The following is a 10,867-nucleotide window of genomic DNA, read 5'->3' on the forward strand; positions in this document are numbered from 1 at the left end:
TTTGATGTTATTTCACGTTCAATTTAAGAGGTGGGGAAATTCCTGAACCCTCAAAGAAAAAGGGACTCTCTGAATGAATGGGGTACATTCAGCTACTAAGGTTAGCCACTAAAGACTAGCCATTAAGTTAGAAGCTGTGAGAAAATACAAAGTTTCCTGAAGAGGAGGCTTTACCCTTGGGGAGTTCTTTCCACCCAGGGAGGCAAACAAGTAAAGAAATAGTTACAGTATGATGTGATAAGTTCTGTGATAAAACTATGTGTTGCTTATTATGTAGAACAAAGAAATGAGTTCAGTTGGAGTTGACATTTAGAGAAAGCTTACAGTGTGTTCCGGGACAAATGCTACATATGGGGGAGTTTGGGGATCCTTGCAGAAGGTGGTAATAGTGATAATAGCATTCACTGTGTGCTGGGCACCGCTCTAAGCTTTTCACAAGTACTGCTTAATCCTTTACAGCTCTGTGAGTCAGGTAGCACAGTTAGCTTGTTTCCCAGATAGGGAACAGAAGCATAGAGTGCTTTAGTAATTTTCCCAAAAGTCACACAGCAGGTAAGGGGCCAGAGCAGGTGAGATGACAATCGAGGAAGGAAAAGCATCCCAGGCAGAGGCATAGCCTTTGTAAAGGCACAAGGAATGAAAACTCTCCCACTCCATGAATCTGGGCAGAACAGGGAGGGGATAGAGAACAGAAAGGTCGAGGGGATGTCTTTGTAGATGTCTTTGAATTCCAGGCTTAACAGGGGACTCTACCATAGGTGAAGAATTCCACTGTGCTGGAAGTGTGTTGCTTGCCTATCATCTGCAAGGGCCTGTTTTTCCATCCCCAGCATTGCAAAAACAAAATCCAAAAAATACTCTACTGGTGATTGTAAGTAGGAAAGTGCACCCAGGGGTACTTAGCTCAATAGGATCCTGAAAGAGTGGGAGGTAATCTTTGGATCCCTAAACCATGCCGCCCTTCAGCCTAAGAGACAGAGGAGCCCTCTGCCAACCTCCTCCACTGAGCCCTCTCCTAGTTTCTTCAGGATTTAGGAAGAGATACAAAAAACAATCATAGAGGAGGAGCTGAAAGGGTGAGAGAGATGAGGTCCGAATCCAGGTCTCAGTTCGGACCACACCCTTTGGGCCCCAGGCAAGGAGTGACCTCACTGTTAGTTTCTGCCCAGGCTTGAAGCAGGTGGCAAGCAAGACCACGTGCGGATGCTGTCCTAGCCTGCAAGCCTGTCTTGTCACACCCTAGTCAGTTGGGAGCTGTGTGGGGGTCTTGTGCCTCCATTTACCTTGCCAAGTCTCTTTAAAACAGGAGGCTTCTTTCCCCCATAAAGACGCCGGCAGTCTTAAACTAATAAGGGCAGGTTTCCCACTGGGACCCAAGTCTATAGGTTCCTGGGTGGAAATGCAGTGTTTCATGGGTGGAGACCACGACAGCTACATCCTAGACTCTCCAGATCCTTTAACTCTCCATCAAGCCCACTGCTGGTCTCTTTCTCAAGCATTTCTCTTGGCTAGTTCGCTGCGGCGCCTTTAAACCCTCTTGGCCCTTGCCCCGCCCCCGGTCCGCCCCGTCTGAGGCGGGACCCTCCAGAAAAACCTCTGGCCAGCCAGCCCTGGCGCACCACTCGCCGCTGCAGCCCCTGCCGTGCGTGTGTCGTTATCCCGCCCTCTTGGACGGTGAGCAGGACCCGGGGACAAGGCGGGGGGCACTAGATACGTGGTATCTAGAAAGCAACAAGCCAGAACTTCCAACTTGCTCCAGGGATCTTGGGGATCTCGGGTTGGAGCCCAGGCAGGGTCCGAAGATTGCTCTGCCCCGCCCCACGCTGTCAGGTCCCGGTGCCCTGACCGGGCATTGCTGGGCGATGAGGTCAGGCGAGATATACTAGTGCTTAGACGGGGCGTCCGTCTGGAGCAGGGGCTCAGGCACCAAGCCCCACCCTCTGGCTCCCGCGCCGCATCCCGGTTGGGAGGATGAAACGAGGGCGTCGGATGTTAGCTGGCTGGCCGCGACTGGCGGAGCGTCCAGGCTCTGTTGCTCACCTCGCTCTAGCTCAGCGCTCCCGGGTCTTCACGCGTGACCCTTCACTTCCTGGTTCCTGGAGCACGTGTGGCCACTGCCTGCCCACGGCGACCTCAGGCCATCTTTCCTGTACCTGCTGCTAACTCGCTTTCCTGGGGACTCGCTTTCCTTGGGGCCGGGGGTCTCGGCGCATGGGTCCCAGTGGCCTCGCCATCTGTGAAGCTCCAGTCGTCTCCAGGAGACTTCTTCGACCTCAGGCAATTTTGGGGGTGCTGCCCTGATTGCAGTGCCCTGACTTTTTTTTGGGGGGGGGGGCGGTATGGGAGAATGGCTGCTTTCCCTCCGAGCCTTGCCTGAGTCCAACCGCCACCCCCTCCTATGCCCCCTGCTGCTGGGAAAGCCGGTGGTAGCCGCGGGCTGCGGGCGGGCTTCCCAGACCACTGCGTCACCCCAGTGGCGGGCCGGGCGGTGGGTGACTCATCCTCAGTAACGGCCCAGGGTGTGGCTGTGGGGGTGGGGGCGGCGGCTGCAAGGAGCTGGACCTATAGGACCGGAAGTGGCATGCTACCTTCCCCGACTCCGCAGGCCTCCAGGAGACTGTACCCGGAGGTTCTGGGGGATCGCGGCATCAGTGGGGCAAAAAGAAACGGGGATCGAATGTGGAGATGCGGTGCTGGAGGAGACCTTTGGTACGGATGGGTTCCCCCCTGTTCTGCCTGTGACTCAGAGCCCCAGTCAGGGACATCTCCCCATCTCCAACCTCCAATCCCCCTCCCAATTTCTCATTACTTAACCCGCAAACCTCAAACTGCCGAAGAGGCCAAGGTAGGGCGGGGCCAGCAGAACGCTACCATTTCAGAACCAACAAATAGTCTTTGTCCATGCGCCCCCCCACCACCATGGCCTCTGCCCCCTTGGGGATTGGCCTCTAATCCTTTCTTCATTCCATTCCTTTGCATTCCAGGATTTTCAACTAAGGGGGCTATCTCAGAACACACCTTGCCTCCCCTGTATGGTTCTTCTGAATTACCTTGAACCTGCTTCTCTATCCCAAACTGGTGGCTTGCCATCTCCAAATGCTCTCTACACCCTCTGCAGCCACCTTCTTGAGGAGTCCCTGGCATCTAACTGTCCCCAAGAACTGCTGTGAAGATCCCACTTTGTGCCCCTGTGCTCAAGAGTCTCTTCACCATGAAGTCTGTGGAGTGGGTGTTCCTGGTGCCCCCACCCTGCCTCCAGTGTTTGGTACACAGAAACCATAGCAACGGCCTAGCCTCTACCTCCTCCCCTCCTCTGGAGCAAGCCTGTGGCTTCCTGTTTGTATAACTTCAGCTTTCTCTTCTGCTTAGGACTCTAGGTGGTGAGGGGGCTGCCCCTTGGGTTGGGGGTTGCCCTAAAGCTGCCCTTTAACCACAGTCCTCCCACTGTCTTTCTGTGGCATCTCTCTTTCAGAATAGTCCCAACCCCAAATCTGAGCTGGGAAGTTCCTTTGTATTCCATCTGTGTAGTCAAGGAGAGTCCCTCTGTCTTCCCAATTTAACGCCCCAGTCAAGAACTCTGAAATCCCCCCCCCCACACCCCAGACCAGGAAGGTGTTCCCCTTTCCTTCAGCCTTGGCCTTCAGTAGGGTGAGGTGAGCTTCAAGCCCCGGGTTCTGGCTGGGGCTGGGGCTGGGGCTGGCTTGCCTTTGGTGGCCCTTTCTCAGTTTCCCCACTGTTGTAACATTGTGGGTGGGTGAGGGGAGAGTTGTTGCCACCGCTGCAGTCAGTTCTATAGGGACTCAGCTGCTGCCTGTCTTAAGTAGTGTGGGGAAGAGGAACAGCTGCTGGCCTGGCTGGGCCTAGCTGGGACTTCTCCTTCCCAAAACTCTACCCTGTGGCTCTGGCACCGCGGGGCTATAGGGGAATGGACCCAGAGTGGAGCAGAGACACTACAGCTGGAAGACCTGGACCTGCCAGCTGTGTCCAGGCGCCAGAATTAGGGAGGGGCCCTAAACATTCACCCTTCACCCTGAGGTAGGTCTGGGTGGCTATGTCTGTCTTACCCTGGTTGTGGGGGACACCGGAAGGTTTGGGGTCCTTCTCTTCCCTCTTAACTCTGGTGTCCGGGTTAATGATTCTCCTGCCCTTTATGTACCTGTGCTGTAGTGCTCTCTGAACCTCAGGCTGATTGGCTCTCTAGAAACAGCCCTGAGACCCAGGTGACCTAGAGAAACTGCCCCCCCCAAAAAAAGAGGTCTGGAAGTTGGACTGGGAAAAGGGGGTTTGCTAATGATAGTAACCCTTAGCCCCCTCCTCTCCCTACAGTCTTCCAGCTACTCCTCTGTGGACACAAGTTACAGGCTTTTATAGACCCAGTGGTGGCTGAGCAGCTGGGCTGGGCTGGGCTGGGTGGTGGGAATCTTGTCTCTCTTCCTCTTGGGACCCAGCCATGCCCCCGCCTGCATTCCCTCAGCTGATTGTGTGTAGGGCTCTGGTGGTGTGGGTTAAGACCCAGACTGACATTTATGTGGCCCAGCTTTCAGGCAGGGGGAAGTGGGGGCTGGGTCACTCTTAATGAGGTTTTAAAAATAACTGATTTATGGGGAGGATTTCTGCCGGAAATGTGCAGCTCGATAAGCTGGAGTAGAAGGGAGCAGCCATATTGTTATGTGGGGGAAGGGTCCGTCCTGAGACACACAACCTCTGGGGCTGAGGGGTATGAAGCTATCTGAGGCAGCCTGGCTCCTTGTTCTTCATCAGAGCTCCGAGGCCCATTGAGGGGGTGGCAGGATTATTTAACCTGGGGTGCTTCAGAGAGGGAGCCAGGATGACTTCATTCCTTCAGTCTGATCTGGCCTGGAGCCAAATGTGGGAAGAAGGGGTGGCTCCCTTTCCTGTTCTTGAGCACAGGTACCTACTTGTCCTGGGGATCCCCTTTTGGGAGCAACCAACCAGCTCCATTTCAGAGAAAAGTAGATCCCCTCTAGGAAGGTGCTGGGGCAGGAAATGGGGGGGGGGTCTGTGTCTATTTTCTATTTCTGTTTCCCCTTGGCATCAGCAGCACCACCAGGATTTGCTCAGCAAGCCCCTGGGTGAAGGACCTCAGCAGTGAAGTGGTGGTAGAAGGCAGGCTGCCCACTGCAAGGTGCTTCCACCTCAGGCCAGTGGTCAGAAACCACCTCGTACTTGCTAACCAAGGTCCTCAAAGTTCAAGAAACCCTTCTTTGTGCTTCCCCATTTTTCCCTCTCTTTTCATGTTTTCCGGAAAATACCACCCAAGGTTCCTGCAGTACTGTCCTGTCGCTACTGTAACAAACTACTACAAACTTAGTGACAAACATGTAGTATCTTTAGAAACCCCAACAGGGATCTTACTAAGATCCAGGGGTAGCAAGGCTGCATTCTTTCTGAGGGGATGAGGGTAGATTCAATTTCCTTACCTTTTCTGGCTTCTAGCCACCACCTGCATTGCATATTCACTTACTAAAGTGAATATGCCTCTTTCACTTACTAAAGATCCTTGTTTTTGACATTGGGTTCACTTGGATGATGTAGGATAGTCTCCCCATCCCAAGATCCACAAGTATTGAGAATTAGGACATGGGCACCCTTTGGGAGTCATTATTCTGCCCACCACAGCTCCTGGAAGGGAAAGGAGAATTTGTTTTGATTGCCTGGTTTCTCAGGATGATCCATTTGCCTGCTAAAATCTGCCTCCCTCTTTCAGCAAGCTCTCCCAGACTGCTTCTGCCCATCATCTTCTGTTAATTCTTACTACATGTGATCTGAATTGTGCAGTTTGCTTTTGCAAAAACTGACCATCCCAAATGAGGAGCTATACCTCCCAATCGTTTACCCCATATTCTATTCCAGTGGGTCTTATGCTTCATTCCAGTAAGAGAACCGTTTGTTCAAATGAAATTGAGTGGGAATGCTCAACATAATAGACAGACTGCTTATCGTGGTCTGGGGGGAATCCAGAGATTGTGCATAAGGCCCCACATTTCCCAGAGTTCTGAGAAGTTCTACTCTAGCCCACATCTACGTCTAGGGGTCAAGGTGAAGCTTCCTTTATAAGGCAGCAGTTCTACTTCTCAACCATGGGCTCCCCCTGGAGACTAGGGTGTCTGTCTCCTCAGGCAGAATCCTCCACTGTGTGTGTGTACACAGTATTGACCACGGGCCTGCTTTTGTCCTTTTACTAGCTTCCTGTAGCCACCACAGCTGTTCAGAATGGCCAACAGGGGACCTACATATGGCCTGAGCCGGGAGGTGCAGCAGAAGATAGAGAAACAGTACGACGCTGACCTGGAGCAGATCCTGATCCAGTGGATCACCAGCCAGTGCCGCAAGGACGTGGGTCGACCCCAGCCTGGACGTGAAAACTTCCAGATCTGGCTCAAGGATGGCACGGTGAGAGCTGTGCCCTCCTGGATTGGAGATGCAGGGAGAGCAGGACGGGGTCTGGGGGGATTTAGGATTAAGGAACCGAAGAAGGAAAGAATGAGGGCATGCAGGCCCAAGGTCTTCCTTGGCCTGAATATGTTTTATCAAGGATGAGAGGACCCACGCTTTCTTCCCTCTACACAGAGGGAAGATAACAGTGTATGTGCCTCCTCCACCCTGAAGAAGGCTGTAGGTGACATCAAGGAAGAATAGCGCTGAGAAAGAACTGTGGGAGGGTAGGCGCTAGGCAGTGATACTGGCGTAACAAGGAAAGACTAAACACTAGCCGTACACTCTGGGCTGCGGGGCAGTGTACTGGGCAAGAGGGACCCTGAGGCTTGCTCCAGGTGAAGGAACCTCTCTGGCTCACTGTCTCTAGTGCTGAGGGTTGTACCTGCTGATCTGAAGTTGGCATATCCTCACTTCTGGATACCTGCGGTCTCCACTCAGGTGCTGTGTGAGCTTATTAATGGACTATACCCGGAAGGGCAGGCCCCCGTGAAGAAGATCCAGGCCTCCACCATGGCCTTCAAGCAGATGGAGCAGATCTCTCAGTTCCTGCAGGCAGCCGAGCGCTATGGAATTAACACCACTGACATCTTCCAAACGGTGGATCTCTGGGAAGGTGGGCGAGGGCCCGGGGGCTGTCCTCCAGGACACCACAGATTGGGCTGGTCCATTTCAACCAGAGAGAAGGAACAAATTTTGAGCTTTTTGAAGACAAAGAAGGGTGTGTGTGTGTGTGTGCGCGCGCGCACGTAAGTGTGTGTATGTGTTTCATGGAGGAGTTGGGCCATGTTGGGGCTTGGAATGGGAACAAAGAGTAAAACGAGTTTGGAAGCCAGGCCTGGCTTAGTGAGCGAGGAGGAACTCTGTCATCCAGGACCTCAGCCCTGCTGAGCCAATATATTCATCTTTCCAGGAAAGAACATGGCGTGTGTGCAACGGACGCTGATGAACCTGGGTGGGCTGGCGGTAGCCCGGGATGATGGGCTCTTTGCTGGGGATCCCAATTGGTTTCCTAAGTAAGTATTGCTAGGGGAGCCAAAGAGCCCTGCCCATTCCTTTTCCGAGGAAATATCTGATGGCTCTGTGGCAGCAAGATTGCAAGTTGGAGGCTAGCTTCTGCCACTTTGAGACCCTGCCTCAAAATAAAAAAAAAAAAATCAAGAGGGCTGCTGGCCCAGTGATGGAGCGCCCCTGGATTCAATCCCTAGTCTCAGTACCTCAAAAAGTAGCCACAAAACCAAAACAACAAAGCACTTTCCTATCTTACTCCATCCTTACAGCTCCCTGGGGTGGTAAGTGACTGTCCCTTTGGAGAGGTGAGGAGGTGGCTTCAGACAGCTCAAGGATCTCAAGGGCAGAGTCAGTGCCAGCCCTTGAGCCCACTACGGAGCCTGCGCTCTGTTCAGGGAAGAGCTGTACTGGGGCAGCCTCTGGCTTCCTTCCAACCAGCATTCCCTTCCCATCCAGGAAATCCAAGGAGAACCCTCGGAACTTCTCGGACAACCAGCTGCAAGAGGGCAAGAACGTGATTGGGTTACAGATGGGTACCAACCGTGGGGCGTCTCAGGCAGGCATGACCGGCTACGGAATGCCACGCCAGATCCTCTGATCCCACCCTGCTCCTGTCCTCCTGTGAACGGTTAATATATATGTATTTGTATATTTTAGCAATGGCATTCCTTGAGAGCCCCTGGAGACCTTCAGCTCCTCTCTGCCAGGGTGGGGATCCAACCTGTCTTGTTGGCAGCCTCTCTTCCTGTGCTTACTAATACATTCCTTCCCCACCCCCATCAAAACTGGATCGACTTCTCCCTGGGACCAAATTCTGGGGGCAGGGGTAAATCTCCCTCTCCTGCTTGGCCTCTCCTCTTTGCCTCTGACCTCTCCTGACCCTGAGTTCTGCCCTCTCAGTCCGTTTCTTGGCTGGAAGTCAGGGATGCTGCCCTCTGGCCCGACGCTGGACTGGCCATCCTTCCACAAGTATGCTTCTCCCACAGCTGTGGCTGCGGGGACTTAATTTATAGGGAGGGGCCTGCGGCCACTGCCACCCCAGCCACAGCTGGGCTGTACTCACTGCACATCTGGGGCAGCCTTCTTTAGCAGAGGTCCTCTTGGCTTTTTATTTTCCACTCCCCTCTATGTGGCTGAGGGGTGGGGTTGAAGGGACAGAGGAGGGAGGGCTGCCCACCATGGTGTGGGGCTTGAGAAATATGAGTTTGCTGATTTAAATAAAGAATCCCAGTGTTTTTTGGATGGACTCTGGCTGTGTCTAGGGCCATTGTGCCCACTGTGGGGAAGGGAGGAATACCGGGCAAAGTGCAGAGAACGGTACAGGGGAGAGGGCAGAGATAAAAGACTGCTGTGCTGAGCTCTATCTTCAGGTGCCTCCCCCAATCCTCTTTTGTTCTTGGTTAGGGACAGGTGGGCTGGGATTGAGAAGGGATAGGACCTCACAGCTGTCCTTGGGCTGAGAGCCATAATGCAGAACACGTGGGCAGTATTCACAGGAAGGTGAGGCCCGCCCTACCTAATGAACTGGGCAGTCCTTCCTGGTGCCTCCAGCCTCCAGCTGGGCCCACCCCTGCAGCCCGATCAGCTTCTGAGCCCCTGCAGGAAGGTGTAGGGGGTTGGCACAGCCCTTGAGTCCTGGCAAGTGCAGCTGTCTCCAGGTGGGAGGCCCCTCAGGCAGCCTCGGGGTTCAGGTGGCCTGGGTTGGAGGAGGTCACCGCCAGGTTGGAGGCTAAGGTGGGGCTGCAGCCATGAAGGGGAAGTGGAGCTGGGAAATGAACAAGAATGAATTGGTGGTGGTGGCTAATGGGAAGAGACCTTGATCTATCCCAGGCAGCCACCTGTGAGCTACATTCTGGGAAAAGCCTAGCCAGGTGGCCTGGGACCAAGATAACCAACTTTGGGTCAAACTTGTCTCCAGTCCCCAGTTCCACCTGGGCAAGAATGTTGCACGCACAGTTTCAGTCCCCAAGTGTTACCTTACCCCCGGGCTCTGCTGATCAGACCTGCTATCTTCCCAGGGAGAACTTGAGGAACCCTGGGTTGGGCTCTTGTATTAGGGCCCACCCCTATCAGCCAGCCTCAGGGACCTGCCCACCCTCATCCTTTTCCCCTGCCCTGTTTTGGATATTTCTCTCTCCTTGTAGGAGAAAGACACAACATGGTGCCTGAGCATGAGAGATTTTGCAGGGTTCATAAGCAGAGAACTTGTGTTTTCCACCCCACCCACACACTCCCCTGCCTCACTATGGCTACCTCTTCTGAGTAGCACCCACTATGTGCTACCATACCACGGTCCATGGATCTCAGCCTTCTCCTGACACCACACTGTGGGAAAGTTGGTATTTGCTTGCTTGCTGCGCTCCCATGGGCTGTGGCACAGATAAGATAGACGGCAGCCTGTGTGCAAATTCCCAGGGGATTAGCTATCACTCCACCCCTTTATCTCCCATTTAGGAAGGCCTTGGGGAATGCCAGTGGGAGAGAGGGATGTCATTATCCCCCCTCCCCAAGTTTCAACTTTCTCTGATTTAACTGTTTATAGCTATACATTATTGGTCACACACTTAACGGTTTTCTGAGACGTGGTATGTCCCAGTGCTGACCCTTAGCCATCTCTTAGCAGATTCTCACAAAAGTGTGAGGTGGATGTTACCATATTATTATTGGCCCGATTTTATCCCCAGATGAAGACACTGGGTCTCAGAGAGGACAAGAAACTTGCCAAAGACCACACCGCAATTAACCAGAGAATCAGGAATTTATCCCAGGGCCACCTGACTGAAGGTCCAGCTGAGCCTGTGCAATTTCAGGCTTAGCCAGGAGTGGAGCTTTGGAGGGACTGGGGAATGAAAGGTGTTGGAGTGGGGTTCATCTGTAAACTAAAGGAAATAATTCCTCATAAACCTGCCGTGAAAATCACATGCAATCCGTGTGGCCAGCACTTTGAGTAGTGAATGCGAGCACATAATAAGTGCTCAAGAAACACGGGGGAATAAAGGTGGGGTTTGTGTGGACAGTCAGCTGGGAGAGAGCTGATGCCAGGACCTATCTCTACTGAATGGGGTCAAAGATGCTTTGAGTAGCCCTAGCTGCACTCCGACAATAACATTTTCAAGGCAAACTGGATTTCAGAGGTACTTATCTCCCTTCTGGCTGCAACCGCTATCTACCTGCCAAGTTTTGCGAAGAATCTTCATGACTCCTCTTGATCCGGTGGGTTCTGTAACTTTCTTTTGGAACTGACTTTCATTTGGCCTCTCCAAGTTTTTGTGTTGTTTTCTGTTTACTTTTTAGCAAAAGAACTGTGAAACCTGAGGTCACAGCTTCATCCATGATTTGACCTCCTTACTTCTTGAGCTACTCCTTCAGGCCCTGGAGCCCAGACTGGGACCCGGCAGTG

At 53.1% G+C, this 10,867-nt stretch overlaps 1 protein-coding gene across 2 annotated transcripts; it reads left to right on the forward strand.

Moving 5' to 3' along the window:
• Window positions 1–1,566: 1,566 nt before the first annotated feature.
• On the forward strand, window positions 1,567–8,709 carry Tagln2 (transgelin 2). Of its 2 annotated transcripts, none has more exons than XM_027950841.2 (5): window positions 1,567–1,674; window positions 6,207–6,414; window positions 6,898–7,072; window positions 7,370–7,472; window positions 7,924–8,709. In XM_027950841.2, the coding sequence occupies exons 2-5, from the start codon at window positions 6,235–6,237 to the stop codon at window positions 8,063–8,065; spliced, it is 600 nt and encodes a 199-aa protein (XP_027806642.1). In that variant the 5' UTR covers window positions 1,567–1,674; window positions 6,207–6,234; the 3' UTR covers window positions 8,066–8,709. The 2 variants fall into 2 exon arrangements, with proteins under 2 accessions (XP_027806642.1, XP_027806643.1); XM_027950842.2 differs by lacking the exon at window positions 1,567–1,674 and adding an exon at window positions 4,013–4,035.
• The last annotated feature ends 2,158 nt before the right edge of the window (window positions 8,710–10,867 follow it).

The sequence above is a fragment of the Marmota flaviventris genome, chromosome 10, assembly GCF_047511675.1.
Source record: "Marmota flaviventris isolate mMarFla1 chromosome 10, mMarFla1.hap1, whole genome shotgun sequence".
Lineage (NCBI taxonomy): Eukaryota > Metazoa > Chordata > Mammalia > Rodentia > Sciuridae > Marmota > Marmota flaviventris.